The sequence below is a fragment of the Purpureocillium takamizusanense genome, chromosome 9 (assembly GCF_022605165.1).
Source record: "Purpureocillium takamizusanense chromosome 9, complete sequence".
Lineage (NCBI taxonomy): Eukaryota > Fungi > Ascomycota > Sordariomycetes > Hypocreales > Ophiocordycipitaceae > Purpureocillium > Purpureocillium takamizusanense.
Window position 1 is genome coordinate 294,197 of NC_063076.1, and position 27,594 is coordinate 321,790.

Below are 27,594 nucleotides of genomic sequence, written 5' to 3' on the forward strand. Positions count from 1 at the left end.
AGGTCGCAGCCCGGGCTCAACTGCCGCGCGCGCTTGCGTTGGGGGTCGTTTTGCGTGGGCGCGGCGACGGCGGCCTCGCCGTTTGTTCCTCCACGTGCTGCAGGAGCCCCTGGTTCTCCGCCTCGAGCTCGCCGACCCGGACCTCGAGCTGGGCCGCGGTGTTGGCCGCATCCTCGCGGAGGCGTGCCGCCTCGTTCAGCTGCGCCTCGAGCATGTTGTTCTCGTCCTGGGCGGCCAGCAGGCTGCCCTCGACGGCCCGGACCCTAGCCGTGTCCGGGACCGACGACATGAACCGCTCGAGGCTGGTCCGGAGCATCGCCTCGACCCCCGCCACGCCGGCGTCGCGTGCCCCCTGCTCGGCGACGCTCTTCTGCCGGCGTTCCTCGTCGAGCTGCTTCTGCAGCTCGCTGCAGCGGCCCTCGGCCACGTTGGCGTCCCCCCTGGCTGTTTCCAGCTTCTGCTCGAGCAACGTTGCCCTGCCTTCCCACCTGGTGGCGGCATCGTTCTTTATGCCGTACGCCTCGTGGCTCGCCTTCGCGGCGGTCTTGAGGTCCTTGATGGCCCGATGCGCCTCGCGCAGATCCTCCGACGTCTGCTCGGCCGCGGCAAGGAGCTCCTTGACCCGCTTCTCGGCATCGTCGACGGCGGACCTGCTCTCGACGAGCTCGTCTTCGAGGTGCTGTCCCCTGACCACGGCGGAATTCTCCCTGCGCTCGGCGTGCAGCAGCTCCAAGGCCTTTGCGTTGAGCTGCCCTTGAAGGGCTGCGATATCCTCGGCATGCGAGCTGTCCATGGCCTCACGAGACCGCGCGGCCTCGTCCACCGCTCGCCGCGTCGTCTCGGCGTTGCTACGCTCCTGATGCAGAGACTCCACGAGGACATCGCGCTCGCCCCTGACCGCTTCCAAGAGCGCCTTGCCCACGTCGACCTCTCTCTTTAGCTGCCGCGCCTCGGCCTTTGACGCGGTCGCGTCTGCTACCGCTTGGTCCTTGAGGCGCCGCAGCTCGGACGACTCGGCATTCGCATCGCCCCTGGCCTTGTCCAGCTCGCCCCTGGCCTTGTGCACCTCGCCCCTGAGCTTCGCGACTTGATCGTCGCGCGCCTTGAGCGCCGAGGCCGCCTCGGCGTCGCCCGTCGCCTTGTCTTCTCTGACCCGTCGCAGCTCATCCACCGCGGCAGCTCGGTCGTCGGCGATGGCCTTGACCTGCCCCTCTAGCCTCGCGACATCTTGGTCGCGTACGCCGAGCGCGGTGGCCTGGGCGGCCGCCTCCTCTTGCAGCCGCTTTTGATCAGCCCCTGCGTCGGTGAGCCGTCTCTGCAGGCCCGTGATGACCGCGTCGCGGTCCTCGAGCGCGGTGGCCTTGGTGGCCGCCTCCTCCGACGCCGCGGTCCTCTCTTGCTGCAGCGTCGCCTCACGAGCCTCTGCATCGGCGAGGCGTCGCTGCAGGTCCTGGACCACGGTGGCCTTGGCGGCCGTCTCCTTTGTCGCCTTAGCCTTCTCCTCCTGCAGCCGCGCCTCGCGAGTCTCTGCATCGGCGAGGCGTTGCTGTAGGTCCTGGACCACGGTGGTCTTGGCGGCCGCCTCATCTACCGCCGCCGTCTTCTCCTCCTGCAGCCGCGCCTCACGAGCCTCTGCATCCTCGAGCCGTCGCTCCAGGTCCTGGAGCGCGGAGGTTGCCCTGTTGTCCCTCTGGAGCGCTTCTTCTCTCAACCGTCGCAGCTCCCCGAGCTCGGCGTCGACGAGGGTCCTGTCTGCCTCGATGATGCGCGATGCCCTGCTCATGGCCTCATAGCTCGCCACCCAACCACTAAGTGCCGAGCCGAGGCCGGACTGGACAGTTGTCAGGGTGGCACCCAGACCGCGCAGAGCATCCTGCACGGCCTGCCGCCCAGAGACTTCTTCCTCGCGTTGACGAAGGGCTCGATGTCGGCTGTGATAGTCGGCCCTCAACTTGCGGTAGTCCGCCTCGAGCTGGTCGTGAGCTCGTCTGGTAACGTGGGCCAACGCTCGGATCTCTATGGCATTTGCCGGGATGGAAGCCCTCTCGGCTTGTTGTTGCATATGTCTCAATAACGATTCCATGTTGAATTGTCATTGACATGACGACAATCGTGAGCAGGGATTCGAGGGCGACGACTTTGTGGGAAGCGCACGAGGGCACGATGTAGGGCTGGTGCATCAAGAGACTGGGGAAGGTACTATGCGGGCTCCTGCCCCGACGACGCTCCATCGCTCGCGCTTCGTCAATGAGCCAGATGCAATGTACCCTTGAGGTCCTCGATGGATCGTCTACAGTCGCATACATCTCGAGCACGCATTCGAACGGACGGAACGATTTGACGCTAGCTATAGTAAATTCAAGGTGGCATTAGAAGCGCAGACAAGGACGTTGTAGTCATCTCATTCTGCCGCGCACTGGCCCGCACAGTTTCCCGTATACCCGCACACTAGCCCACACAGTCGCCTGCACAGTCGCCTGCACACTTACCTGCACACTCGCCTGCACACTCGCCTGCACACTCACCTGCACACTCACCTGCACACTCACCTGCACACTCACCTATACAGTCGCCTACACAGTCACTCGCACACTCACCTACACACTCACTCGCATACTCACTCGCACACTCACCTGCATACTCACTTGCCCGCATAGTATCCCGTGTACCCGCATACTAGCCTGCACACTTACCTGCACACTTACCTGCACACTCACCTGCACACTCACCTGCACACTCACCTGCACACATATACTTAGCCCGCAATATTAGGTCAGCACGGCCATTCTTGCCCGAGGGGCTATGTGACCCACGAGCCGCTCAAGGTTTGTGCCCTTTTAACCATAGCACTACCACCCACGGATCCATAATCGCGCCGCCACGAGACACGCAACGATGACGACGCCGTCGGGTGCCGATTCTTTGCCGCCGGGGATGCTGGTGACGGGTGGGACTGCGCAAGTGCAGCTGTGGAAGGCGCTTGACAAGCACGAATCTCTGTACGAGTTCATGCACGAGCTGGGGCGCGTGGGCAGGGCGCTCGACTCGGACGGAGTGCTGCAGTCCAAGAACTTTGCCGTCAACAAGACGGCCAAGGCGTTCCGGGACGCGGCGGGGGGCAAGTGGGACATGATGGCGGTGCTGCACTCGATGCCGAGGAGCATGGTGCGAGCGATTGTGCTCGGCACCGTGGCGTTTGACGACTACGGACGAGGGTTGGAGTCGTACACCTGGCCGTCGACGACGAGCCACACGGACCGGCAGGGGGTGTACGTGATCGGGCTGCGGCGGGTTGGGCACGACGGCAGATTCCTCACGGCGGGTGAGGCAAAGCTGCTTATCGACGGCCTGAACCAGTACACAGCGGCCGCGCGACGCGCTCTGTGGCCGGTGACGGGGCCGGCGACGGAGCGGCAGCATGCCGCGGCGCAGCTGATGGCGCGCGTGGACGCGAGGGTGGCGGGCAAGGGGAACTGGCAGATTGTGTCCCCGCGCTTCATCACGTCCGAGGAGAACATGGAGCACGTGCGCGCTCTCGTCGGCTCGCTCCGGCGCGTGGTCGGCCAGATGGAGGCGGTGGGCATGGACGCAGGCGAGCGCATGGCGCAGAGCCCGCTGTACGTGGGCTGCTCGACCAACCTGCTGGCGAGGCTCGCCGACTACGAGCTCTCGCAGGACTTCAGGAGCGTGAATAACAAGCTGGCCGTGACGACAAGCATGCTGCTCGAGCTGGACCTGCCCGTGGAGCTCGTGGCTCGGATGGCGGTGCGGACGTGGATGCCGACGCAGCTGGCCGTGGCTGAGCATCTCGTCGTGACAATGGCCAGCTCTCTCGTATACCAGGGGGGCTTCAACGCGACCCAGGCGGGCGAGCGCCACGGCACCTGGAGCGGCTGCGACGACGCCCGACAGCTCGTGCTGGGCCGGACCCCGTACCTCCGCGACAACCTGGCCTGCACGCTTGGCGACATTGCGGATCGCGCCCGCTTCGAGACGGAGCTAAACGCCTTCCTCGAGGACCTCGACAAGAGCGAGGCCGATATGCTAGACGCGGAGGTGGAGGCGGCGGCCGCCGCGCCGTATCTCCACGTCGACTGCGACGTTCTCATCCAGAGCCTCGAGGCCCGCGTCGCGCAAGTCAAGATTGCGCTCAAGGAGGCCCAAGAGGACTACGAGACGGCGCAGGTCCTGGCGAGGCTAGCGAGGATAAGCCTGCACGGGGCACGTGGGTCCACCGCGCCGGCCGACGCGCCGGCCGACGCGCACGAGACGTAGTGGATGAGAATGGCTGGCCGCATGGGGACGTGGGAGGGGACGATATGGGAGGGGACGACGTGGGAGGTTTACGAGGCTGGACGTCTGCTGGGGATCGCTATCTTTCAAAAATACACTACTGGCTGGCTTGACACCTCGTCTGCTTTTGACCTATGCCATGCCTCGTGACTGTGAGTGACTGTCGGACTTGTGTCACGGCCGGCAGGGAAGGCAGGCAGGGGAGCCTCGTCCGGGCCGGCGTGTGACCGTCACGGGGCCGACGGAGCTTGTGCGGCGCTAGGTTGGCAGACCGCCGCGATCGTCGTCTTGGGGCCGGCACTTGGTCCGTCTTGAGTGGGGGCCGCCACGAGGCCGTCGCTCGTCCAAACATGGGGACGGAGCAAGGGACCGCGGGGGGCCAGAACGTCACGCCGCGGGACAATGGATCGTCACCTTCTCGATCCGGCCTAGACCCGCGGCCCGACGCCGGGCTTGGACGCGCACAACACACGGCGGAGAGGCGGCCGGTTGGGTGCCTGAGGGCAGGTGATGCTGCCATGGCATCACGGCCGAGAGACGACGTAGCACACACAGAGAGGAATAGGGGCCGACCCCTATCTGGCGCGATGGACTCGACACGTCCATGGCGATCAGTGACGGCACACACAGCAAGGCGGGCAACAGCCTGGCTGCTCGGTCGACACGGCCATGACCACGATGGCCCACGCATAGCAAGGGAGTCAATGGTCCAGGCCGTGATGCTACCCGCCAGGTCCTCGACATGTCCATGGCGCTCACGATGACAAATGCGCAGAAAGGCAGTCAAGGTCCAGGTTGCCCCTGGTTCGAGGCAGTGATGCTGCCCGCCGCGGGGCAGGCGGCTTCGCTGAGTAGGCCTTGCATCTGCGTGCCGTAGAACGGGTAGCGGCCTGTCCGGAGCTTGAACATCTCATACGGTCATGTCTCACAGGAGTCAGCCCAGCCATGATACCCCGGTGTCTACGAGGCGTAGTGCCACGACCATGCTAACGTCGGGTCTTGAACAGTTCTAGATAGCCCCCGGCGCGCTCCGAGGTGTTAGCCGGTGCGTCGACGCTGTGCATGGCATCAGGGCAAAAGCATAGGCATGTGTACAAGGCAAATGTAAGCGACTGCGCGTCTTGAAACAGCGGCGAACATAGAGGCATCGTTACTAAATCTCTTTAGACGTCGACGCGGCCTCTGCGTGCCGAGGTGCCCGCTCGATAGTCACCTGCGGCTCGACATTACGGGTGCCGCTGGTCTAGCCGTCCCAATCGCTGCCTGCAATTGATCCCGCCGGGACACATTCCGGCGGCCCTTCAGCAAATCGTCACTAGCAAGTCTCTTTTGTGAGGCACGATGGAGTTGCAGATTTTGATTCAGAACTTTAGACCTCCTTCTCCCATTTCTTTGGCGGCGCCCACTTCCGCCTCTGACCGGAAAAAAAAAATCTAAACACGAGGGGAGAAGACGTTTCCAACCTTGTCCGGCCTTGTTGATCGTTGGCGTCCTTCATCCCCTAGTCCTCATCAGCATTTTGGTTGGCCTCATCATTGGTGCCGCCGCCCGCGACGCTGGACAGCATGGCCTCGGTGATTCCGCTCCGTCGGTGGACCGTAAATCGCGGTCCAGATCTGCTGTCGCCCGAGTCTAGATCCAGCTTGATCCTCTTGACTAGTTCCCGTTCGTCCGGGAAGATAAAGACCTTCATCCTCTTGGCGCCCGACTTCTCAATGGCCTGGTCGATGGCGCCGACCGCATTCTCGCCGCTAGTGACCGACATGATCTTGCCATGCTCGACATCAGTTAAGTCGGCCTGGACGTTCTCCTGGGCCCCACCGCCCTGGCTGTTCTGGAGGGTGGCGCGCGCGATCACCATCCCGTTCTCGTCCTCGACCTCCTCGTACGCGAGGCTTTCGACTTGGGGGAGAACGGCTCGCGGTCCGAAGCCCCGTCCGGCTCTCCGGCCGCCACCGCGGCCGCGCGCTCCCTGACCCTGTTGGGCGTCCTGACTCTGACCGGCGTTTCCGCCGCCGCGTCCTCCTCGTCCTCTACCACCACCACCACCACCACCACCACCACGCCGACCACGCCAACCACGACCTCTTCGTCCACCACCACCACCACGCGATCCTTCTCCAGCCATTATATGATCGTGGAGAATGTTTGTTTGTTTGCTTGTTGGTTATGTGCGTGTGTGTGTGCGTGCGTGCTTGCGTGCTTGCGTGCGTGTGTGGTGATGGAGAAGAGAAAAAGAATCTAGGGCGGGGCCAGCCAGCCGCACAAGAAAAATGATACTCGGCTGCTAGGAATTGCCTTAGGCACCCAGTTACCGACTGTAGTCGCAGCAGGGACGCGTGTTGTCCAGAACAGTGGCGAGGCGCTGAACGGTTGAGCTGGGCGGACTGAACAGCTACCCCTAGCGCCCCCAACGCAAGCCGCGACTCGGGACGTTGGGCCTGAGGACGTGCCCCAGTGGCTGCCGTCCGGTCTCGACTTGGCATTCCGCGTTCAGCCTTTGTTTCACGGGACAACTGCATACGTGTGGGAGTGCGCGCCTGAGCTCCCGCGCGCCCGGCAGCGCACAGCGTTCTCGAACGCCTACCCGGGCGTATTGCAGCATGCGTACACAGTGCCATTACGACCCTCTGGCCTCGTTTCTAGGCTAAAGACATCAATGATTACGAGTGCGCTTCGGGCCAGCACCCGACCTCCTGACGGCACCGGGGGCTCCGCTACGCATGCAAACACTTCCTTCCAGACGACGTCACACTCGAGAGAGCAGTGGCCCCTGTGGTCGTATGTAATGGAGCATGCTGGACGTATAAATGGCACGCCATGGCCCTACTTTTCGCCGCCGTCGCCACCGCCGTCCAACCATCAAAGCCGACGTGCCGTGCAATGAGGCTATGGGTCGGGTTGGCTTGACGTTTCAAGTGGGACCTTGCGCGTGTGTGCCACCAGACTGCTAGTGCATGTGTTCATGCAGACACGTGGCGCCCTGGTCTGGGGCCGTGCGTGTGATTGCCTGATTTGGGGAGCTCGCATGCCTTGATTGGCCCTGGTCTTTAGAGTGGGGAAACAAGCTCGAGCGGCACGTATACTACCTATACTGCACTGCACTTGCCCAAGTTCACAGCAGTCAACGGCGAACGACAGGTTCCTACTGCCGCGGCTACTCCGGGCGAATCTGGCGAGTGTGAAGCTCGCCCCGCAATTGACAAAAACACACGAGGCAGCACTGTGTCGGAAAGCAGCGAAAGTGCATTGTCGGGCCCCAACATGAAGGCAACCAACTCTCGTCACGTTCAATTGCCGACGGAGCTCAGCCGACCCACTCCGCTTCGGAGCAGCATCCGAAAAGTCTATGTGCAAACGATCCCCCCATCCAGGAGGCTCCTGCAAAGCAGTCTGAACCCCGGGCACTACGAAAAGCGTAATCAATTCCGCTTCGGAGCAGCGCCAAAGTCGGGCCCAACATGAAGGCAACCAACTCTCGTCACGTTCAATTGCCGACAGAGCTCAGCCGACCCATTCCGCTTCGGAACAGCGCCAAAAAAAGACCAGCAAACGACCCCCCCATCCCGAAGGCTCCTACAAAGCAAGCAGAACCCACGATGGTGTGGCCCGGACTACATTAACAAAAAGACCAGCAAACGACCCCCCCATCCAGAAGAGTCCTGCAAAGCAGCCTGAACCCCAGGCCGCTGCGGAAAGCGTGATCGATTCCTCTTCGGAGCAGCGCCCGAAAAGACCAGCAAACGACCGCCCTATCCCGAAGGCTCCGATAAAGCAAGCAGAACCCAAGAGCTGTGCAAACTGTGGCCATTGCCGTTTTAGAGCAGCGGCGGAAGAACCCATTTTCAAACAATCACCCCATCAAGAAGACTCCTGTAAAGCAGGCTGAGCCCCAGGCCGCTGCGGAAAGCGTGATCTATTCCTCTTCGGAGCAGCGCCCGAAAAGACCAGCAAACGAGCAGCTCTTGCCCCAGTCGAACTTGCCCGAGTCGACGATGACGCCGCCAATGGTGGTGCCGTGGCCGCCGATCCACTTGGTGGCCGATTGGACGACGATATCTGCGCCGTGGTCGATGGGGCGGATGAAGGAGCCGCGCCGGCGCTAAAGGTGTTGTCGACGACCAAGGGCACGTCGGTGTCGTAGGCGACCTTTGCGATGGTCTCAAGGTCGGGGACGTTGTGGCGCGGGTTGCCAATGCTCTCGACGTAGATGGCATTTGTCTTTTCGTCGATGGCAGCGGCGACGTCCTCGGGCTTGTCCCATCGACGAATGTAGTCTAGATGCCTCGGCGCGGGAGGAAGACCTCGACCTTGAACTGGTTGTATGTGCCGCCGGAGAGATGCCCAGGCGCGGGAGGAAGACCTTGAGTTGGTTGTATCTGCCACCGTAGAGGTTGGACGTGGAGACGATGTTGTCGCCGGCGTAGTCTAGATGCCTCGGCGCGGGAGGAAGACCTGAAACCGGTTATAGGAGGGGATTGGGGTATTAGGGTATTGGAGGAAGGGCGTGGGGGGGCTGGAGCTATGGGGCGTGGTGTTTGTCTCTTTGGGTTGTACGATAGCATGAATAAATGGACGCTGGGACTGGACGCTTACATGTCCGCGATTTAGCAATTGTGACGTGATCATTTGCAAGAGCCATCTCCCGCCCGTAACGGAGGGTCCGATGCACGGCCCCGGGCCCCCCTTTGTGGTTCCGCTAGGCGACGACGCCGCCATCACTATCCACGCGCGGGCTGACATTTGCCAACGCCGCCCTCCCACCCTCGCCGGCAATGATACGGGACGTCGTTGAGGACCTTCCGGTGCAGGGGGCCACAAGTCTCAGCACGCTGGGAATCCGTTTGTGATCCGGTGCTCACCTAGCGCTCTGAAAGGGAAGGCGCGGGCCGGGTGCCTAGGATGGTGACGGCAGGGAAAGAGCGATGCTATCCCCCCGTACCCCATCCCTCCCCCTCTCTTTCTCCCTCTTTCTTCGGGACTCGATTCATCTACTTGCTTCCAAGAGCGTGCATGCGAGGGATTCGACAAGCGAAAATTAGGGTGGCCCTCCAGACCGTACCGGGAGCAATCTACCGGGACAAGTCTGGGATACGGACCACTAGGCAAGCCACTACAAAAGTTAAGCACGTCACAAATTGAGGCCCAAAAGATGGGGGGAACAAGACTTGGTTCCTCTATCATCTAATGCCTCGGGAGAGCCTGTACTCAATTCCCCAATAATGGTAAATATCTCAGAACCCCCTTGCCCTTGCCCTTGTCCTCGTCCTCGTCCTCGTCCTCGACCTTGGGCACGGCTGCCGCCGGTGCCGTCGCGGGCTGAGACGGGGCCGCGCCCCCCGCCGACTCATTGTTCTGTGCCTGGACATGGGCACGGTAGACCCCCGAAGGGGCCCTGTCCTCGCCGAAATGCTGGGTCACATTGCGATACGGCCATTTAGGCCGGGCGTTCTCGGGAAGCCTGCTGACTAGATTCAAACGTTAGCATATGGCGGCTCCATTTGAATAAGGGGGGGGGGGATTACTCACAAGAAACGCGCCAGACGAGGAAATCGGTCATGTAGGCCAGCATCATGGCCGTGACCCGGTCGGGGGGGAGCTGGTGCTCGACGAGGTAGCCGCGGCACGCCGCCTGCTCGGCTGCCCTCCAAATCTCATTGTGGCCTTGTGACAGGCCATGGTACTCAAGGTACTCGCGCATCTGAAGGCGCCGCTTCGCGGTGTCAACCGCGCTGGAGGGATCTATGCCCTCGTGGGGAGGCGCCTGTGGCGCGTGACGAGGACGGCAGTCCTGCCATTCGACCCCGACGAGCGGCGGCGGCACGAAGCCCGACGCCGTCGCCATCTCTGGTGTTTAAACAGTATACAAGAGATTTGTCAAGTGATGAAGAGCTTGGAAAGTCGCGCGTGAGTGTGCTCAACAGTCGTTGCTGGCGAGGGCGTTGGTGCGACTATGAAATGGGAAAGAGAAAACTCCGTGGTCCTCGCGTTTGCGTTTGCGTTATGGGCTGTTCAGTCAGCCTCCCAGTTGGCCGGCTCTTTCACTGCTCTCTCCCTTCCTCTCTCTCTCTTCTATAACAAACAATAGATCGAACAGTGCAAGTCATGTGATTTTCGCCAGGCACCCGAGAACAGGTCAAGAACCCTAGTGTGTGTGCTGAACGGGATGGCCAGTCGCCTAATACTACTAGCCGAGGACCAGCCCGCAAAGGGACGGCCAAGCAATGCTGGGCCTGACGCTGCCGCGGGAAGTTAGTACGTAGAGAGACAAGGAGGTGCACTTGGCGATCCCGTCCTGCCGCCGCCATATCGTGCTCGTCTATTATGTGTGTATAATGAGTGGCCAGCTGCCAGCACGAGGGCATCAATCGTCACAGCTGCACCCAAACATGGCCGAGAAACTCGTCGAGAAGCTTGAGGAGACTGTCGGTCCCGACAGCGGCACCCGGAACGTCGAGCCGCTGGTGACTAGCGAGCGGGCACCTCGGCACGCAGAGACCGCGTCGACGTCTACAGAGATTTGGTAACGATGCCTCCGCCGGTGTTTCAAGACGCGCAGTCGCTGATGGCACAGTGAATCACACGACCCCAGGGACGCCGCGCACGCACCGCCGTCGGTTATCGTGCAGCACCTCGGGCCACCGACGATCGAGCACGACCACCCAGAGGACAGCACGACGAGACGGCACTCCGTGAGCTACCAGGAAAAGCACTACCTGCGGTGAGGCAAAGCCAACGCTGGACGTGGGTTGGAGTCTATGATAGATCGGCTTGCAGTGTACGTATATATGTGCAGTCTAGGGACAGGGCTGTCAACTGCCGACGCTAATAATAAGCTTCGACAGCTGCACGACGTCGCCCAATTCTGGTCCGGTGCGTCCATGTGACACGTAATACATAACGTACTCGATATGGCCCCTGCGAGGGGTTTGGTGAGAAGAGCCCTAGCAGGGCGACCCGAGACTCGTCCGTGCTTGGCTATGAATTAGGCTGCTATCGGCTATATATACATACGACCGCCGCGGCATCGCGTCTCTGTCACCTGCCACTCGTCTCATCGACGGCGTCCACGACCAACGAGGCCGACGGCGACCATGAAGCACCGACTGGCCGTCGCTTCGTTGCTGCTGCTCTCTGGAGGGACGCTCGGTCAGGTCATGGAGTCGGGCCACCCCAAGCCGGTGACCAGCAGCTGGAGCGAGGCCTTTGAGCATTGCGAAGAGTACAACCAGATACGCTTCGGGGTAGGTTTTCTTCACTTTTTGTCATTGGTCATGCTGCTCCGCATGGCACCGAAGACGAGCGAGCAGGCAGCTGACGCCAACGCGCGACGGGTGGGCAGAATTGCGATCCGTTGACGCAGATCTGCATCTTCTTCGATCGACACGTGGCAGCTAAACCATCAACGGACGGCACTTGGAATATCTACGAGAGTGGGCGCCAGGCGCCATGTGCACATCCGGACTGGAAGGTACGTGAGCCGAATCCCCTCTCGCTGGCTGCTTGGTAGAGGGAGGGCAAGAGGGAGGAAGCACGCTGACCGTTCCGCTCGCAGTGTGAAAGGGGCGCTTGCCTGGCAGGGCCGAGTCCCAATGACGACCCTTGGTGTTTTTGAGTGGTGGCACTGGTGGGAGGGTTCGCGGCGCCGGTTGCGGAGGAAGAGGGGGAGACGATTTGCTAAACTAGGTACAAGTCAATACCCTAGCTGCCTCGAGGCATAGAGTGAAAGTGCCATATGCAAATTGAATACGTGCTCATCGCTTGAGTATATTCAATGAGTGGCTGTGGGCTATTTCCATAGTGAATAGGTGGTCGGGAGCCGCGAGTAGGGTCGGGCTACCGTAAGGCTTCCTTCCCGGCTGGGGCTGCGGATGGTGTCCCGCCGATGGCTCGGCCGAAGCCAAGGCGCCGGAATGCGTCCCGGCGGGATCAACAGCAGCAGGCAGCGATTGGGGCGGCTGGACCAGCGGCAGCCGGCTAAATGGGCGCTCCCGTTGCGCGGGTCACTCCACTGTCGGGCTCGAAAACTGACATCCGCCGGAACCTGTTGCCGTCTCGCCCCCACAGCCCCTCCATGCCGGACGGGTTGCATTCCGCCGCGGGGATAAACATCATCAGTCGACCGACATGAGGCGGGGTGACCGTCGACCTACCTTGGCAATGCATAAAAGGCGAGCCGGCCAGCAGCAGCAGCAGCAGCAGCCATAGCGATACACACACGGGCCTCGTCGACTGCTTCTCCCGCCACGATACACACACGGTGCCTCGTCGATTTGCTTCTCCCGTCACCGACGCGCGCACAACTCTTTCATGGCGCCGCCGACGCTCAACAAGGACGAGCTCAAGGTATCGACCGCATACGTGCTCCCTCGCGGGCCACGGGCGTGGCTGACGTCGTCGCAGAACCTCTCCTTCATCCTCAACAAGCCGCACGATGTGACGTTTGCCGAGCGGCCGAAGCCGTCCATCGAGGACCCCCACGACGTGCTCGTGGCCGTCAACTACACGGGCATCTGCGGCTCCGACGTGCACTACTGGACGCACGGGGCCATCGGGCACTTTGTGGTGCGCGAGCCCATGGTGCTGGGCCACGAGTCGGCCGGCACCGTGGTCGAGACGGGGGCGGCGGTGACGCACCTGCGAGCGGGCGACCGGGTGGCCATCGAGCCCGGGTACGGGTGCCGGCGCTGCGGCGCGTGCCGGGCGGGCAAGTACAACCTCTGCGAGGCCATGGTGTTCGCGGCGACGCCGCCGCACGACGGCACGCTGACGGGCGTGTGGCGGTCGCCGGCCGACTTCTGCTACAAGCTGCCCGAGGGCGTCTCGCTGCAGGAGGGCGCGCTCGTGGAGCCGCTGGCCGTGGGCGTGCACATCGTCAAGCAGGCGGCGGTGCAGCCGGGCCAGTCGGTCGTGGTCATGGGCGCGGGACCCGTGGGCCTGCTGTGCGCGGCCGTCGCGCGCGCGTACGGCGCGTCCAAGGTGGTCAGCGTCGACGTGGTGCCGTCCAAGCTCGACTTTGCGCGCGGCTTCGCGGCCACGCACACGTACCTGTCGCGGCGCGTGCCGCCCGAGGACAACGCGGCGGCCATCCGCGAGCACGCCGGCCTGCCCGCGGGCGCCGACGTGGTCATCGACGCGAGCGGCGCCGAGCCCTCGATCCAGACGAGCCTGCACGCGGTGCGCGTCGGCGGCACCTACGTCCAGGGCGGCATGGGCAAGAGCGACATCGACTTCCCCATCATGGCCATGTGCCTCAAGGAGGTGACGGCCAAGGGCTCGTTCCGCTACGGGCCCGGCGACTACGAGCTGGCCGTCGAGCTCATCGCCAGCGGCAAGGTCGACGTCAAGAAGCTCGTCTCGGCCGTGGTGCCCTTTGAGCAGGCCGAGGACGCCTTCAAGAGGGTCAAGGGGGGGGAGGTGATCAAGGTGCTCATCGCGGGGCCCAACGAGGCCAGCAGCGGCTGATGATGGTGAGCGGAGACATGTACACACACGCACGCAAGCACGCACGCACGCACACTCGGGCCAACGAGCGAGCTTGTTCGCTGCAGCACAGGAGCAATGAGGTGAGGGCATCATTTCTCAGCCGCCCGCCCGCCCCGGTCCGTGGGCGTTTCGGACGGGCCCCTGCCCTGGCACGGCCAGCTGGAGCTCCGCCAAGTTCGCCTCGGGAGCGGCTGACTGGGCGGGCACGAGGGCGACGTGAGGCCCACAAGGACCTCACGAGGCGCCCGATGGCGGAATTATGCACAGAGGACAAAGATGGCGAGGCGGAATCCCTGCCTTGGCTGGGGGCCTGTACCACCTAGAACAAAGTATACTGTATACTGTACTTCGTACGTACTTGTAAAATGACTGCACATGGTTCCGTGCACATGCTCAGTAACGCGATCCCCTTGCAGCAGCGGCGCAGTCACAAGCGGCTCACCGCCCGTCGGCTATCTCGGGCACCACCAAGCGAAGAGTGCACTAGTGACATTGGCCGTCGTACCACAACACCTGTTCGGTCGGCCGCTGTCCTCTCTCTATCCTCCGCGACGATTTTTCTGCCGACCATCGGCAATCATGGGCGTCACACACCAGTACCCTGGGCCGCTTCCCATGTCTACTGTATGGACTTACTGTACCGCCTCCAGCCAGTCACGCCGCGGGCCGCTGCCCGACGTGGCCCGACCGCGCTGCGGCTGAAAACTATTGCGAAGGCTTGCAGGAGCCGAGTCGCCAACAACGCCTCATCTTGCGGGCCCCCAACTACCATATCCGCTCCGAAGCCAGGCATATCGGGAGGAGCCAGGGGTGCGGGCGCGCGAGTGCGCCTCGCGGCTGATGAACGGGGGGAGGGGCGTCGGATCGGTTCGAGGCCCTGGTGTCGAGCACCTCTCGTGAATGTAGCTCCGGCATAGCTGCTGCTGTGTGGAGTACATGATGAACCACGCTGGGCTGGACGGTGTGGCATGGTATAAGGAGACGATGACGGCCGCGCGCGGCGTCGCCCCGAGCGAGACCCCAGCTCGATGCACCCACGCACTGCTTCGTTCACATACCGTGGTCGGCCATAGCACGCGAGGCAAACCGACTCCCCCGGCCGCAACACGTCGGCAATCGCACGCAGCAGATCAAAGGCAACGCACGCAGCACAGCAAGGCAACGCCGTCGTAGCAGCAGCAGCAGCAGCAATGTCGGAGCACGTCCTCAAGACGCCCGCGTGGGTGTTTGCCGTGCGCATCGCGCAGGTCCTCGGCTCGCTCATCGTCCTCGGACTGTCCGCCTCCATCATCCACGACCTGTACCTCGACGAGCTCGGCCTCGCCATCGCCGTGGTATGCTTGCCTTTCCTCTCTACTGTTGTCCCTCCCCCCAAGCTGTGGTGCAACTGACAACCTCGACAGTCCATCATCACCTGGATCGTCGTCGCGTATGCCCTGTCCACCGAAAAGGTGTCGGCCTGGCACGTCGGCTACCACGTCCTCGCCGTCGTCGTGCTCGACGGCTTCATGCTCGTCATGTGGCTCGCCGCCTGGGCCGCCGTGGCCGCCCGCCGCGCCACCTTCCGCATCCCCACCAGCGTGAGCGAGTGCTTCGACAACGGCGACCTCGTCAACAGCAAGAGCTGCATGCGCAAGCGGGACATTTTCCGGCGCGACATTCTCTTCAAGAAGGGCCAGGCCCAAATGTCCGCCGCCGCCGGCATCGGCGCCCTCGTCTGGTGAGTGCCGGTGGCCCTTTCTTTGTCTCCTTCCCCGGGCCCAAGACTCGAGAAACGTCCCCCGTCGTCGCTGACCACGCCGTCCAGGCTGCTCTTCATCGTCACCTTCGTATGGACCATGGTCAACTTCCTCCGCGGCCGCAAGGACGGGCGCTTCCCCATCGGCGCGCCCTCGAGCGCCGGCGCCGGCGGCAGCGCCGAGCCCAAGGTCGAGCAGCAGCCCATGGTCCCCCAGCAGCCGGTCCAGCCCATGCCGCAGCCCCAGGCCACGCAGCCGCAGCAGCAGCCGCCGTACGGACAGTATCCCCCGGCCCAGAGCCCGTACCAGCAGCAGCCGCCGTATTCGCCGCCGCAGACGCAGTCGCCCCCTCCTCCCGAGCAGCAGTATGCCCAGCCGTACCCGCAACCATATCCCCAGCAGCAGCAGCCGCCGCCACAGCCGTATCCTCAGCAGCAGCAGCCTCCGTACCAGCAGCCGGAGCTGCACGGGCAAAACTATGTGCCTCCCGCGGCGTCGCCTCCGCCTCAGCAGTACCACCAGCAGTAGACTACGGAGGATAGGGCTCAGTGGCTGTCGCCGCGTCGCGTGGGTGTGATTTGGGTCGTCTCAACGTATAATACACATTTGTTTGTGTTTGTGGGCATCAGGGCGGGTATCAGGGACGTTGAGCGCATGACAGGTGTATCATTTCAGAAGTCGGATAACGTCGTATTGGCGTCTAATGCATGGCTTGGTCATTCTGCTAGGTCCAGCACCCCTACTGCGTGAAGCACAGCCCGCCCAACTCCCCGTCGTTCCAACGATGAAAGTCATCCGCGACACAGCAAAAGCATACAGTCTGCGGACCACGTGGGAAGGTCTTCGCCATCCTCCAGCTTGGGTATGATGCTCGTGTCTTGTGACCGCGTCTTATCAATCTGCTCCTGGGATGTGAGGCCCGGCACCGCACGGCTCCCAAGCCATTTTCGTCGAGACCGACAGAGCACAGCGTCCCTTACAACTTGCACCTGGGGCCCTCGTCCACCCTATAAACCAGCTTCTCCCCGCTGACCTGTCCCTTGCGCAAGCGGTCCATGCCGTCCAGCACCCCTCCGAGGCCGCCGCGGCCCAGGGTCACGCGGTGGGGGCGGAGCGCGTTGCTCGACAGCAAGTCCTCGGAGAGCCAGGCCAGGTTCTCCATGAGGATGTTGTCGCTCGGCTCCGCGCAGTACCAGGTATCGCCGTAGTAGAAGCCCTCGCCCAGGACGGTAAAGGCGCCCGCGAAGCTGGCGCGCACGTTGTCCGGAAACGACACGCCCGACAGCCCGTTGATGTAGCTGTAGTCCCCGCCGCGGGTGGACATGGCGTCGAGGCAGAAGCCGACGCTCTCCTCGTCCGAGATGGTGTCGAAGACGAGCGCGAGCGCGTCGTCGGACAGCTGTCGGATCCGCGCGGCCGCCCGCGGGTCGTGGTAGTCGAGCGCCACGTCGGCGCCGAAGCCCCTGACCAGGTCAAAGTTCTTGCTCGAGCACGTCGTGTAGACGTGATAGCCCGACAGCTTGGCAAACTGGATGGCGAACACGCCGGTCGCCGTGGACCCGCCGTAGATGAGGATGGGCGTCCGATGGGAGGCTTGCCGCGCCGCCGGCAGCGCGAGGTCGAGGTTCCGGTACAGTCCCAGGGCGATGGTGCTGATGCCGACCCCCAGGGTCGCCGCGTCCTCGAAGCTGAGGTGGTCGGGCATGCGCATCTGCACATCGGCCTTGGCGATGATGACTTCCGCAAACGCCCCATCCTCGGGGAAGGTTGCGTTGGCGCCGTGGGCGAAGCCGCACACCCGGTCGCCCTTCCTGAACGGCCTTCGCACCCCCGGTCCGACGTCCTCGACCACGCCGGCGTAGTCGCACCCGAGAATGACCCCCGGGGTCCCGAGCCCGTCGACCTGCTTCCAGTCACACGGGTTCACCGCCACCGCGACGGTCCTGATGCGGATGTATCCGTCTCGGAGGGGCGGGATCGGCCTGTTGCGCACCAGCGCCGCCCGGCCGGGCGACTGGATGATGACGGCGCTCTGCACGGGAGCCGGCACGGCGGCGCTTTGCACGGGGGCCGACATCTCGGACAGCTGGTGCGAACCAGGCAGGCTTGATCCAGACGACGGTCGGGGAGCGTGAACGGGGCAGCCAGGTTCATCAACGGACAAAGACGAGAGCCTTCAGAGCCAGCTACGTCTTGAATGCAACGGTGAACCACGGCTCGACCTCCATCTCCAAGCCTTCGTACGGGCACCCACCACGAGCGCCCATATCTTATAACTCATGGAACGGCCCGCCAGAGCATGCCGCCACGCCAATATGAGGCTTGAGTCCGTGCTTGCGCCAGCTCGCAAGCTTGGCACGAAGCCAGGCCATGCCGGGCATGCGCGGGCGTCCTGCCACTAGTTCACCAAAACATCTTGATGGTCGGCATTCACCGGAAGCGCTGATTCCGCAGAATGCGTGGAGGAACAGAAGAGGGGCTCGCCGTCTGCGCCAGCTGTTGGTGGCGAAGCGAAAAAAACGACGCTCCGGCAGAGCTGGATTGGGACGCTCGGGTCACGCGTTGGCATCACTGCCCAGTCCGATCGAGTCTTTTGTGCATTAGCTGGAGAAAAATGCCCCCATTCATCGTCCGACCAACAATACCGTGAGCCCGCCCCTGACCACCTCCCGAAGCCCTGGGCGGTTTCGACGAGGGAGGTCGTCCGCATCAGCTTCGCGCCACGTCCCGCGCGGGAACCAGCGCGGATGCGCCACAGAGGTGAGTCCGGGTCAATGGCTGCCTGCGGGCGGGTTCCTGTTGGGCATTGTGGCTGGGAGATGCCGGACTGACTGCGGAGGCGAGAGGTTTGCGAGTGTAGCATCAGTGGCAGCTTGTTGGTAAGACTGGATATGGACGTGCGGAGCATTGGAGGGATGGCCCGCCAGCATTCGTCGTCTATCACAACCACCCAGCAATGCTTGCAGCCAGTGTAGGTGACTGACACTTGCAACGACCCGTCTCCAAAGACAATCTTTGCTTCATTCAGACGTATTCCCCGATCTTGCTGCTGCGTCGCAAATGGTCGCGGGATGCCGACGCTGCAGATTTGTCCGTGTGTCTCGGCGTACAGGGTAACTCGCCAGGGCGGTGAGCAATTCTGCCGTCGAGCACGTCCAGCCAGCCTCCACCACCGCTCGCGACATCTCCGACGCTCCTCAGCGGACCATGGCAGCCATGGCCGAAACGCCCAAGCCCGAGCGCCTCGGCGTGCCGTCGCGAAACCCGCTGCCTCTGTCGGCCTCGCAGGAGGCTCAGGTGCGCGACATTTTCTACGCCCGCGTGCGCAAGCAGTGCGCCGACGAGATCAAAGGTGCGTGCCGTCCGCCGCCTCTGGGTGCATCGGGGATTCCTTCAAGCTGACGCACGACGACGACGACGACAAACAGCCTTTGCCGCCTGCGCCCTCGGCCGCACGTTTTCCGTTTCCTTTGCCTGCCGCGCCGAGCACCGCGCCATGAACAGCTGCATGAAGCTGCACGCCTCGCCCGAGGAGCACGACGCCGCGCGCGAGGAGTGGTTTGCCATGCGCCTCGAGCGGCAGCGCAAGCGCGAGCACGACCGCAACGTCGCCGCCGCGCAGGAGGAGTTTATCCGCGAGTGGTGGGGGCTGCCCGAGGACGTGCGCCTGTCGCGGCAGCGCGAGATGGAGAAGAGGTACAGCGAGGAGCGCGTGGGCGGCATGCCGGCCAAGGACCGCCCGCTGCCGGGCAGGTGAGGAGGGGGCAAGACGGGAGAGCAACAGCGGACGGCAATCACAGCATCATGGGCAGGCGTTTGGAAATGTACAATACATCGGTGTACGATACGACAATGTGCGGGAATAGACCACTACTCGAGCAGCGCGAGGACCGCCTCTGCGACACCCCAAGACAGCTCGTATCCGCGGCCGCCGAGGCCGTACGCGTGCACGACCCGGCGGTGCCCAAACGCCTCGGCCTCCAGCCGCGGGCCGCCCCGGCGCGTCGGCCGCCGGCCCACAATGTCACGCAGGACCCTGTACGGGCCGTCGGCGAGGACGGCGGGGTGCGTGGCGGCGAAGCGGTCCAGCAGCCGGGCCCGCACCTCGGGGCTCGGCTCCGGGTCCCAGTCGTCGGGCTCCTTGGTCCCGCCGATGACGGTGCCGCCGTCGAAGCCGCGCGGCACGGCAAAGGTCCACGAGCCGTCGGCGTTTTGGCGCGTGACGGTCGCGGACACGGCGTTGGCGACGACGCACGTCTGCCCGCGCGTGGGGAACACGGCCGGGTCGTCGCCGAAGCCTACGCCCGAGCAGTTGACGACGGCGGCCGCGGATCGGTACGGGTCCATGGCAAAGACCTCGTGCGGGTGGCGCAGCTCCGCGACGGCGGTCGTGCCGCCGGCGAGGCAGAACTGCCGCAGCAGGAACATGCAGTACACCATGGGGTTGGCGCACCAGGTGCGGTACTCGAAGCCCAGGGCGACGCCCTCGGGCAGCTCGTCGGGCGCGTGCCTGCGGAACGCCTCGAAGCCGAGCTCGGCGGCCCGCCGGGCGTCGAGCGCGCGGTACGCCTCCGGGGGGTCCTCGAAGTACTCGATGCCCGTGGTGAAGGTGACGCCGCACTCGGGGTTGGTCTCGACGAGGCGCCGCATGTGCGCGTAGGTGCGGCGGGCCATGGCGTGCTCGCGCTCCTCGGCGGGCGTGGTCGGCAGGTTCCAGCGGTTGTGGGCGCCGGCCCAGAGCGAGGTGTAGTTGATGGCTGCGCCCGTGGCCGTCTCGAACGGCGTGGGGAAGTCCCGGGCGACGATGGCGACCTGGTGGCCGGCGCGCAGCAGGCGCAGGGCGCAGCTGAGGCCGATGACGCCGGCGCTGGATGGAGGGCGGGCTGTAAGTTGGGGGTCGTCTTGACTTGAATACGCTGGCGGGGCACTCACCCGATGACGACGATTTGTGCCATGTCCGTGTCTTGGCTATGGTTTGTGTGCTGCATCATTCCGAGCCCGTCGCCGGGCCGCTATAAGTGGGCGGCCGGGGCGTCTCGCATTCGGGAAACGGTGCGGAGCCCCGCATCGGCTCCGTCGGTCGCCGGCCTGCGCGGGCCCGAAGCCGGAGCGATCAACGACGATGGTAACGAGACGGGCAGGTGCATGCTCGGCTCAAGGCAGGGCCGAGGCATGGTGGCAAACGTAGACGGCACCTCGTGTCTTGCGGGCTGTATTTTGGGCCCGGCTTGGTGTCGTCCACATCGCAGGGGGGGGCGCGCACTCACCACGGACAGCATGGCCGTCTGGGTCTGTAGGAAGTCACCACTGAGCATCTCTGCCGTCGCACCACGGCACCGCGACTAGGCCCGAGCAAAGACGCCGCTAGCCATGGCCATCGCGCCGAGCAGTCCTCAAAGACAAAGACTTCTTCACCGCCGCATGCTAGATCTGAGCGTCCATCCCGTCCCGCACACGTGCGGTACAGTACAGCTACAGCGGCTGCCAGCCAACCTCACCTACTGCCAGCAGCAAGCGAGCACCAGAACCAACGGCGGCAACAAGCGCCCACCCGCCACGCCAATAGCGAGCCCCCCCTCCATGCATTCGCCGGACCAGAGCGGAGGTTTGCATGGACGGCGCGTAGCTGCAGTGTGAAAGCGTGTGATGCCGCCCGCCATTGGCCCGTCCCGTGCAGATTCATGGCGGGCTATTTCGGGCGCCCGCCCAACCCCTCCCCCCGGCCACCTCTGGCTGGCTGATTCGAGCCGCAAGCGCTGAGACTTGATGCTCACACGCTTGTCTGCAGCCCTCTCACCACTCTACCCGGCTGCGCTCTTCAATCGCTGGCCGCATGGTAGTGCAACTTTCGTACGAGTAATATCTTTAGATGCACTTCGTAGCAGTAGGTACAATATCCGGCGCCACGCGGAGAGGCCGCGCCAGTCGACTCCGTAAAATGAATGACCCCCCCTTCCTTCCCGCGAGCATCACGGCCGCCTCGCCATGCCCTGCCTCCTCCTCCTCCACCTCCTCCTGGTCCGTCCACGGTGTTGTCGACCCGGGATGAACCACGCCCACCCCGTCGAGACGCTCCAGTCGTGACCGCCTGCCTGCCTGCCTGGCTCTGGCCCAACGCCGGGCCGCCGGCCCCTCGCTCGAGAGTGAGTGAGTGAGAGACAACAGAGAGAGAGCATGTCGCCTCAACGACAGGAGAGCTTCTCGCTCTTCCCGAACCCAAACTCCCAGCCCCGCGTCCGCCGGTCCGAGTCGCGCGAGCGGCCCCAGGACCGCGTCGCCACGCCGGAGCAGCGCTCCCGCTCCCGCTCGCACTCGCGCCCGCCGCGGCCCTCGCTGCAGATTACGCCGCCGCAGAACGCGAGGAACGTGCCCGTCGAGGTGGACCCTCGCGGCGCGGACAACTGGCCACTGGATGGCAGTCGAGACGTCGCCGTGGGTGTGCCACGGCAGCAGCAGCAGCAGCAGCAGCAACGACAACAACGACAGCAACAACGACAGCATCAGCACCAGCAGCATCAGCACCAGCAGCATCATCATCATCATCAGCACCAGCAACCCGGAGCCGCAGACAGCTATCAGGGCCCGCAACGGCCGGCGGCGAGGGCTGCCGCCGCCGTCCCCCCCGTGCAGCAGCCGAGGCAGCTCGCAGACGTCCCGGCCCGGACCGACACCAGCCTGTCCCAGGCCAACACGCTGGTCCGGAGCAGCAGCGTGCGGTCGAGGAGCTCCATCGCCAAGCTGCCCCTGCGCGACGACTCGTCGGCGGCGCCGGCGCCGGCGCTGCGGTCCATCTTCCCCACGTACAACCCCGAGGTGCCGCTCGGCCAGCAGCAGTATGGCCCGACCCAGATGAGCCCCTCGCGGATCCCGCGCGCCGTCATCAGCCGCCAGTCCTACTACGAGGAGCCGCAGCAGCCCGTCGACGAGTCCCCCGCGGACGCTCAACATCATCATCACAGCCCGCGGGCACGCAGCCCTGCCTCCCGCGCCGCCGCCGCGCGGCCCGCGCCCGGCAGTGCGTGGCCGCCGCAGCGGCAGCAGCCGACGCTGGAGCCCCCCGTCGTGCCGGACGCCTGCACGACGGAGCAGCTGCGCAGTCTCTGGAAGGCGACCAACGGGTGGAAGGCGTCCCCGTCCGAGGGGCGCGTCTTCTGCCTCAAGCTGTCGCAGGCCAAGGACGCGCCCGTGTACACGCTGTCGTCGGCGTCGGCGCAGCCCTTTTACAGCCTCCGCCTGGACCCCACGTCGGCGTCGGCCTACGTCACGCTCTCGCGGCACGACCCGGCCAAGCCGCACAAGGACGGGTCGCCGGGCGGCGCCAAGAACTGGCACGAGGCGCTGACGACGACGCTGGAGGAGGAGTCGCGGAGGCACGCGCCCAACGACGGTCTCGTCGCGCTGCTCATGCCCACGCCGGCCGCGCGCATGGCCGTCGACAAGGCCGGCGACCGGGCGGCCGTCGAGATGGCGGAGAACGAGTGCGCGCGGCTCGTCTGGGACGGGGACACGGCCACGCACTTCGTCGTCCACCAGGCCCTGGCCAAGCCGTTCTGCGTCGCCGTCGACCGCTCGCCGGCGTACTCGCGCGTCGAGTACACGCTCGAGCACACCGAGTCGCCGCGGCACCTGGCCAAGCTGACGCGCGACGGCACGGGAGGCGGGTGGATCGAGCTCGACACGGGCGTCGCGTCGCAGATCCAATCGTTTTACGTCGTCGACGTGGCCGTCGCGGCGCTGCTGCTGGTCGCGTCGGCCGACGAGCGCAACTCGCCCGCGCCCATCGAGACGTTTGAGCCGCCGCCCGCGCCGCCGCCGCCTGCCGTGCTCGCCACCGAGCGCGGCTCCAGCCGGCTCAGCAAGGCGGCGAGCAGCAAGAAGCGCAAGATGCAGCAGTTTGAGATGGACGTGGAGAGCCAGGAGAGCCTCAAGGGCGGGGGGACGAAGCTGCCGCTGGCCATACGCGCCGTCGTGAAGCTCGGCAAGGGGTTGTTCAAGTGCGTCGTGTGGCTGCTGACCGTTGCCTTCAAGTGCGTGGCGGGCGTTTTCAAGCTGCTGTACAAATGCGTGGGATCGAAATACTAATGACATGCCGGGAAATGCTACCAAAGGATCAAAATAAAAAACCGAGACTCCTGTGCCGTGCCGTCTATCGCTTCCGTGTCCGCACCATGATCTTGTTGCCTCTCCTCGTCTTGCCGCCCGACGTGGCCGTCTTGGCCATCTTGGAGCGCTGGATGCCCAGCTTCTCCTCCGTGTCCGTCAGCACCTTGAGCTTCGTGCGCGCGTTGTCCAGCTGTCGCTTCAGCCGACGCAACGACTTGGCGCGCTCAAACTCGGGGTCGTCGCCTTCGTCGTGATCGTCGTCGGCCACCGGCTCGTCGTCCTCGTCCTCGTCCTCCGCCTTTTCCAGCGCGTCCTCCATTGCATTGTCCCGCTGCTCCTCGTCGTCGGCGAAGATGATTTTTCGCGGACCCTTGGGCTTTGCAGGCATCGGCATCTCGTCGTCGTCGTCGTGCTCTTCCTCATCGTCCTCGTCGTCATCCAGCCGGTCCAGTCCCCGCGTCAGCACCACCTGCTCCTCCAGGCGGCGCACTTCCTTGGCGACGACCTGGCGCATGGTGCGCACGTAGCCAATGTCCTGCGTCTTGAGCAGACGCACCTCGTCGACACTCATGGCGCGGTTCCCGCGGTCGCCCTCGACGGTGCCGTCCCAGCGTCGCCCGCTCTTGATGCGCGCCCCCGGGCCGCTGCGCGACATCATGCCAAAGTAGAACTCATCCTCGTTGCGGTCGGCCGCCTTCTGGCGCAGAGACTTGAGCTGCTTCTGCTTCTTGTTGTAGTCTTGTGCGCGGAGCGAGTAGTCCTGGGGGCAGAGGTCAGCCGGCTGCCGAGCGGGAGGCGGGAGGGACGTACCTTGTGCTTCTCGAGGAGGCCGAGGCGCCGCCGCTCGAGGGGCTGGGCGCGCTCGCGGTGCGGCCGCCGCTGGACGGCGTTGCGCATCGACGACATTGCGGCTGTGTGTGGTGATGACTCTGATGAGCGCTGAGGTCGAGCGGTGGGTAGCGAAGTTGGTGTCTGTCGGGTGGCAGAATTCTGAATTTTTGGCGGTGAGTGCGTGGGCCGCTGGACCCACTGTTAGCCACGACGTCGTGCGCGGCGCTTGATTGACGGGCGCTAATCCGCTACTATTTCCACTCCACTTCTAGCTACAGTGTAGGTACTTCGTACAGTATACGTACAGGTATTGCCATCCTTCGTAGATGCCGCATCCAGCGTATCCTACATTACACATACAGATCATCTACGTCTTCAAGCATAGCCCGTAGGGCGCCAATTGCTCGTCCCGCAGCTTGCTCGGCGACCGCACAAACGGGTCTTCGCCCTTCATCGTCTTGGGAAACGCCATGACGTCCCGCACCGTCGGCGTGTCGGTCATGAGGGCCACCAGCCGGTCGAAGCCCAGCGCGAACCCCGCGTGCGGCGGGCACCCAGACCGCAGCGCCTCGAACAGGTGCTGGAAATCGGCAACGCGCTCGTCCGTCATGCGCAGCACGTCGCGCATGATAAACTCCTGCACCTCGGGAACGTGGTTGCGCTCGCTGCCGCCTCCAATCTCCACGCCGTTGAGCACCAGGTCGTAGGCGGCGCTCTTGGCCTGCAGCGGGTCCGTGAAGAGCAGGTCGAGGTCCGCGGCCGACAGCGGCGCGGTGAACGGGTGGTGCGACGCCGAGATGCCGGCGGTCCCCTGCCCCGGCTCGCCCTCCTCGACCGGCTTGAACATGGGGAACTCGGTCACCCACACAAACTGCAGCGAGCCCGGGTCGCCGAGCCGGGGCCTCTCCATGTGGCCCTCGTCGACGAGCGCCCTCCAGAGCATACCGCGGAGCTCGCCCAGCTTCGTCGAGCCGAGGCAGTACTGTCCCGACGGCTTCTCCCGCGCCTGGAAGACGACCAGGTCGCCGTCCTTGATGTCCGGGCCGGCGACGTCCAGGACGCTGCGGTACTCGAAGCCGAGCGACGAGAAGCCGCTCAGGGGCTGGCTCGAGTCGTGTATCAGAATCTGCGGCTTGCCGTCCGGGTTCTCACCCAGCGCAGGCGGCAGGCTGTCCATGAACTTGGTGACGAATGCGCGTGACTCTGCGGGGGAGCAGTCCAGCGGCAACGTAAAAACCTCGACCACGGGGTCCGAAAGGTGCGTTATCATGCCGACGAAATTGCGGACGGGTTCCAGGTCTGGAATGGCATGGATGCGGTTCGGTATCCGCAGGTCCGGCTTGTCGACGCCATACGCAGCGATGCTGTCTGCAAAGGTAATCGTCCTCATCTGGTGCACGGGCGGCGGGCTCTGCTCGTTCCGAGGCGGCTCGCCCCCCGCGCCCGGTACGGGTATCCTCTCGCCGCGAATGTCCCTATAGCATTGCGCCGGAAGCCCACGGAGGGCTTGGAGTATCATGTCCGTGACGTCGTCCTTGACCTGCCGCGCCCCCGCAAACGCCCACTCCATGTCGAGCTGCGAAAACTCGGGTTGCCGGTCGGCGCGCAGGTCCTCGTCCCGGTAGCAGCGCGCCCATTGCATGTAGCGCGAGATGCCGCTCGCCATGAGGACCTGCTTGTACTGCTGGGGGCTTTGGCTCAGCGCGTATGCCGTCCCTCGCTGGCGCGTCGGCACGAGGAACTCGCGGGCGCCCTCGGACGTCGACTTGAACAGCGTCGGCGTCTCGACGTCGACGAAGCCCTTGTCCAACAGCGCCGTGTTCAGGATGCCCTTGAGCCAAGACCGGAAGCGCAGCCGCGCTTGCAGCTCGGGGTGGAAGCGTATCTGCAAATGACGCTTCGTCTGCGGGAACTGGACGTCCGACGTGACGATGAGGTCCTTGGGGACGCTGTTGAGGGCGCGTATGTCGCGCAGGTAGACGGTGCGCTTGTCGTCGTTGACCTGCGGCTCGGGCCGCGGGGGGTCGCGTACGTGGAGCGAGACGGGGGAAAAGGCTGGTATCTGACGGAACCGTTCGTGGGCGGCCGCGTCGGCGTCGGCGCTGGAGCAGACCTGGACGACCTCACCCGACGGCGTGGTGAGGTCGGCAAAGGACAAGCGCTTGCCTACGTTGCGGCGCTTGCCGAGAAAGCCGCACACGGGGGCGAGGTCGTCGCCGCGGTCTGGCTGGTCAGCCGGTGGGACGACGGTCGGCAGAGACGCGAGATGCACTTACAGCGGTTGAACCAGTCGACGAGCTCTGCCCGGCGGGACGACTGCGTGCTCGCCAATCGGGTCTGGCATCGCAAAGCCGTCCGCGCGCAGGCCCTGCAGCGCAGCGCAGCGCCCATTGCGGACGCCATGCGAGCTGAACGTGAAGGCGACGTTGGGTGAAGGCTGTCCTCGGCCGCGTGAGGTCCTTGGCCATCATGGATTGCTCTCCAGTGGGGCGGCAGTGCGCCAGGCAGTGGGTGCCCTGGTGCCCGGAAAAACGGGCGCCGACCCGCCTACATAATAAATTTCTGTCGCGGCGGCTCCCGCCAGAATTTCCTTCCTCCTCATGACCCTTCCATTCAACAACCATGATGAGAACCGCGTGCCAAAATGATGCGTGCCGCCGTCCGACCTCGTAGACTCTCCTTCGGGCTTCAGGGTCGCGGGCGACGGCGGCGGCACAATGAAATGGGCGTCCGACACGACCTTGTTACAGCATCGGACGCGAGAAAACAACTCTGACTCTGAATGGGGGTCTTGGGCATATTGCTTGTAATCGGGCGCTGGGTATTGTTGCAGACAGGACCTCCCAGCCGGCGTGCTGGGTCCCAGCGCAGAGGCGCCCATCTTGACCGTCGTTTTGGCATCCCTGGGCCGTGTGGGCAACTCCTGTCCCGCAGGTCCACGGCCGCCTGTCAATGCGTGCATTCATAGCAATCTTGATCGATGTCAGCATTGAGCCGCCCGTGCTCCCTCCATGTTCGGACAAACATTGCTCGCCAGTGCGAGAATTGAGCCGGAGGCCAGGTCAAAATCAAGTAGCACGGGCCGTCTGTCCGCCTTTGCTGTTTCTACATGGCCAACGCATCGACAGTTGAAGTTGTGATG

General features: G+C 64.3%; 15 protein-coding genes across 15 annotated transcripts; 7 read left to right on the top strand and 8 right to left on the bottom strand.

Moving 5' to 3' along the window:
* Nucleotides 1-16: 16 nt before the first annotated feature.
* JDV02_008887 (uncharacterized protein) lies at nucleotides 17-2,083 on the bottom strand (the record flags this gene model as incomplete). Its single annotated transcript, XM_047990518.1, has 1 exon — nucleotides 17-2,083. The coding sequence occupies one exon, from the start codon at nucleotides 2,081-2,083 to the stop codon at nucleotides 17-19; it is 2,067 nt and encodes a 688-aa protein (XP_047846525.1).
* An 812-nt stretch (nucleotides 2,084-2,895) lies between these two features.
* On the top strand, nucleotides 2,896-4,275 carry JDV02_008888 (uncharacterized protein; the record flags this gene model as incomplete). Its single annotated transcript, XM_047990519.1, has 1 exon — nucleotides 2,896-4,275. One exon carries the CDS (start codon nucleotides 2,896-2,898, stop codon nucleotides 4,273-4,275), a length of 1,380 nt encoding a protein of 459 aa, XP_047846526.1.
* A 1,519-nt stretch (nucleotides 4,276-5,794) lies between these two features.
* JDV02_008889 (uncharacterized protein) lies at nucleotides 5,795-6,154 on the bottom strand (the record flags this gene model as incomplete). Its single annotated transcript, XM_047990520.1, has 1 exon — nucleotides 5,795-6,154. The coding sequence occupies one exon, from the start codon at nucleotides 6,152-6,154 to the stop codon at nucleotides 5,795-5,797; it is 360 nt and encodes a 119-aa protein (XP_047846527.1).
* Nucleotides 6,155-8,209: 2,055 nt separating this feature from the next.
* Nucleotides 8,210-8,935, bottom strand: MET15_3 (Adenosylmethionine cyclotransferase; the record flags this gene model as incomplete). The annotated part of the gene is made up of 3 exons (XM_047990521.1): nucleotides 8,210-8,395; nucleotides 8,443-8,570; nucleotides 8,890-8,935. The coding sequence occupies 3 exons, from the start codon at nucleotides 8,933-8,935 to the stop codon at nucleotides 8,210-8,212; spliced, it is 360 nt and encodes a 119-aa protein (XP_047846528.1).
* Nucleotides 8,936-9,501: 566 nt separating this feature from the next.
* Nucleotides 9,502-10,138, bottom strand: JDV02_008891 (uncharacterized protein; the record flags this gene model as incomplete). Its single annotated transcript, XM_047990522.1, has 2 exons — nucleotides 9,502-9,761; nucleotides 9,823-10,138. The coding sequence occupies 2 exons, from the start codon at nucleotides 10,136-10,138 to the stop codon at nucleotides 9,502-9,504; spliced, it is 576 nt and encodes a 191-aa protein (XP_047846529.1).
* Nucleotides 10,139-10,682: 544 nt separating this feature from the next.
* Nucleotides 10,683-11,018, top strand: JDV02_008892 (uncharacterized protein; the record flags this gene model as incomplete). Its single annotated transcript, XM_047990523.1, has 2 exons — nucleotides 10,683-10,816; nucleotides 10,868-11,018. 2 exons carry the CDS (start codon nucleotides 10,683-10,685, stop codon nucleotides 11,016-11,018), a joined length of 285 nt encoding a protein of 94 aa, XP_047846530.1.
* A 333-nt stretch (nucleotides 11,019-11,351) lies between these two features.
* JDV02_008893 (uncharacterized protein) lies at nucleotides 11,352-11,971 on the top strand. Its single transcript, XM_047990524.1, has 3 exons — nucleotides 11,352-11,537; nucleotides 11,636-11,764; nucleotides 11,849-11,971. The coding sequence occupies exons 1-3, from the start codon at nucleotides 11,388-11,390 to the stop codon at nucleotides 11,906-11,908; spliced, it is 339 nt and encodes a 112-aa protein (XP_047846531.1). The 5' UTR covers nucleotides 11,352-11,387; the 3' UTR covers nucleotides 11,909-11,971.
* Nucleotides 11,972-12,507: 536 nt separating this feature from the next.
* On the top strand, nucleotides 12,508-14,166 carry XYL2 (Endo-1,4-beta-xylanase 2). Its single transcript, XM_047990525.1, has 2 exons — nucleotides 12,508-12,639; nucleotides 12,697-14,166. Exons 1-2 carry the CDS (start codon nucleotides 12,604-12,606, stop codon nucleotides 13,756-13,758), a joined length of 1,098 nt encoding a protein of 365 aa, XP_047846532.1. The 5' UTR covers nucleotides 12,508-12,603; the 3' UTR covers nucleotides 13,759-14,166.
* A 150-nt stretch (nucleotides 14,167-14,316) lies between these two features.
* JDV02_008895 (uncharacterized protein) lies at nucleotides 14,317-16,092 on the top strand. The gene is made up of 3 exons (XM_047990526.1): nucleotides 14,317-15,113; nucleotides 15,183-15,499; nucleotides 15,587-16,092. Exons 1-3 carry the CDS (start codon nucleotides 14,970-14,972, stop codon nucleotides 16,044-16,046), a joined length of 921 nt encoding a protein of 306 aa, XP_047846533.1. The 5' UTR covers nucleotides 14,317-14,969; the 3' UTR covers nucleotides 16,047-16,092.
* A 296-nt stretch (nucleotides 16,093-16,388) lies between these two features.
* On the bottom strand, nucleotides 16,389-18,589 carry JDV02_008896 (uncharacterized protein). The gene has a single exon (XM_047990527.1). It carries the CDS (start codon nucleotides 17,593-17,595, stop codon nucleotides 16,495-16,497), a length of 1,101 nt encoding a protein of 366 aa, XP_047846534.1. The 5' UTR covers nucleotides 17,596-18,589; the 3' UTR covers nucleotides 16,389-16,494.
* Nucleotides 18,590-18,725: 136 nt separating this feature from the next.
* Nucleotides 18,726-19,275, top strand: JDV02_008897 (uncharacterized protein; the record flags this gene model as incomplete). Its single annotated transcript, XM_047990528.1, has 2 exons — nucleotides 18,726-18,870; nucleotides 18,947-19,275. 2 exons carry the CDS (start codon nucleotides 18,726-18,728, stop codon nucleotides 19,273-19,275), a joined length of 474 nt encoding a protein of 157 aa, XP_047846535.1.
* A 49-nt stretch (nucleotides 19,276-19,324) lies between these two features.
* Nucleotides 19,325-20,779, bottom strand: JDV02_008898 (D-amino-acid oxidase). Its single transcript, XM_047990529.1, has 2 exons — nucleotides 20,451-20,779; nucleotides 19,325-20,385 (listed from the first exon to the last, which is right to left on the bottom strand). The coding sequence occupies exons 1-2, from the start codon at nucleotides 20,507-20,509 to the stop codon at nucleotides 19,389-19,391; spliced, it is 1,056 nt and encodes a 351-aa protein (XP_047846536.1). The 5' UTR covers nucleotides 20,510-20,779; the 3' UTR covers nucleotides 19,325-19,388.
* A 578-nt stretch (nucleotides 20,780-21,357) lies between these two features.
* Nucleotides 21,358-23,637, top strand: JDV02_008899 (uncharacterized protein). The gene has a single exon (XM_047990530.1). The coding sequence runs from the start codon at nucleotides 21,693-21,695 to the stop codon at nucleotides 23,598-23,600; it is 1,908 nt and encodes a 635-aa protein (XP_047846537.1). The 5' UTR covers nucleotides 21,358-21,692; the 3' UTR covers nucleotides 23,601-23,637.
* JDV02_008900 (uncharacterized protein) lies at nucleotides 22,605-24,576 on the bottom strand. Its single transcript, XM_047990531.1, has 2 exons — nucleotides 24,432-24,576; nucleotides 22,605-24,381 (listed from the first exon to the last, which is right to left on the bottom strand). Exons 1-2 carry the CDS (start codon nucleotides 24,525-24,527, stop codon nucleotides 23,665-23,667), a joined length of 813 nt encoding a protein of 270 aa, XP_047846538.1. The 5' UTR covers nucleotides 24,528-24,576; the 3' UTR covers nucleotides 22,605-23,664.
* Nucleotides 24,577-24,683: 107 nt separating this feature from the next.
* Nucleotides 24,684-27,041, bottom strand: MSD1 (Aspartate--tRNA ligase). The gene is made up of 2 exons (XM_047990532.1): nucleotides 26,729-27,041; nucleotides 24,684-26,675 (listed from the first exon to the last, which is right to left on the bottom strand). Exons 1-2 carry the CDS (start codon nucleotides 26,853-26,855, stop codon nucleotides 24,820-24,822), a joined length of 1,983 nt encoding a protein of 660 aa, XP_047846539.1. The 5' UTR covers nucleotides 26,856-27,041; the 3' UTR covers nucleotides 24,684-24,819.
* Nucleotides 27,042-27,594: the final 553 nt, after the last annotated feature.

Excerpts from the sequence above, each read along its gene's own strand:
- JDV02_008893 (XM_047990524.1), top strand. The coding sequence starts at position 11,388 with ATGAAGCACCGACTGGCCGTCGCTTCGTTGCTGCTGCTCTCTGGAGGG. Across the intron at positions 11,538-11,635 it reads ACAACCAGATACGCTTCGGG|AATTGCGATCCGTTGACGCA; the intron begins GTAGGTTTTCTT and ends ACGGGTGGGCAG. Across the intron at positions 11,765-11,848 it reads GTGCACATCCGGACTGGAAG|TGTGAAAGGGGCGCTTGCCT; the intron begins GTACGTGAGCCG and ends TTCCGCTCGCAG.
- XYL2 (XM_047990525.1), top strand. The coding sequence starts at position 12,604 with ATGGCGCCGCCGACGCTCAACAAGGACGAGCTCAAG. Across the intron at positions 12,640-12,696 it reads TCAACAAGGACGAGCTCAAG|AACCTCTCCTTCATCCTCAA; the intron begins GTATCGACCGCA and ends ACGTCGTCGCAG.
- JDV02_008895 (XM_047990526.1), top strand. The coding sequence starts at position 14,970 with ATGTCGGAGCACGTCCTCAAGACGCCCGCGTGGGTGTTTGCCGTGCGC. Across the intron at positions 15,114-15,182 it reads TCGGCCTCGCCATCGCCGTG|TCCATCATCACCTGGATCGT; the intron begins GTATGCTTGCCT and ends CAACCTCGACAG. Across the intron at positions 15,500-15,586 it reads GGCATCGGCGCCCTCGTCTG|GCTGCTCTTCATCGTCACCT; the intron begins GTGAGTGCCGGT and ends CACGCCGTCCAG.
- JDV02_008896 (XM_047990527.1), bottom strand. The coding sequence starts at position 17,595 with ATGTCGGCCCCCGTGCAAAGCGCCGCCGTGCCGGCTCCCGTGCAGAGC.
- JDV02_008898 (XM_047990529.1), bottom strand. The coding sequence starts at position 20,509 with ATGATGCAGCACACAAACCATAGCCAAGACACGGACATGGCACAAATC. Across the intron at positions 20,386-20,450 it reads GCACAAATCGTCGTCATCGG|CGCCGGCGTCATCGGCCTCA; the intron begins GTGAGTGCCCCG and ends CCCTCCATCCAG.
- JDV02_008899 (XM_047990530.1), top strand. The coding sequence starts at position 21,693 with ATGTCGCCTCAACGACAGGAGAGCTTCTCGCTCTTCCCGAACCCAAAC.
- JDV02_008900 (XM_047990531.1), bottom strand. The coding sequence starts at position 24,527 with ATGTCGTCGATGCGCAACGCCGTCCAGCGGCGGCCGCACCGCGAGCGC. Across the intron at positions 24,382-24,431 it reads GCCTCCTCGAGAAGCACAAG|GACTACTCGCTCCGCGCACA; the intron begins GTACGTCCCTCC and ends CTCTGCCCCCAG.
- MSD1 (XM_047990532.1), bottom strand. The coding sequence starts at position 26,855 with ATGGCGTCCGCAATGGGCGCTGCGCTGCGCTGCAGGGCCTGCGCGCGG. Across the intron at positions 26,676-26,728 it reads CGTCGACTGGTTCAACCGCT|ACCGCGGCGACGACCTCGCC; the intron begins GTAAGTGCATCT and ends CTGACCAGCCAG.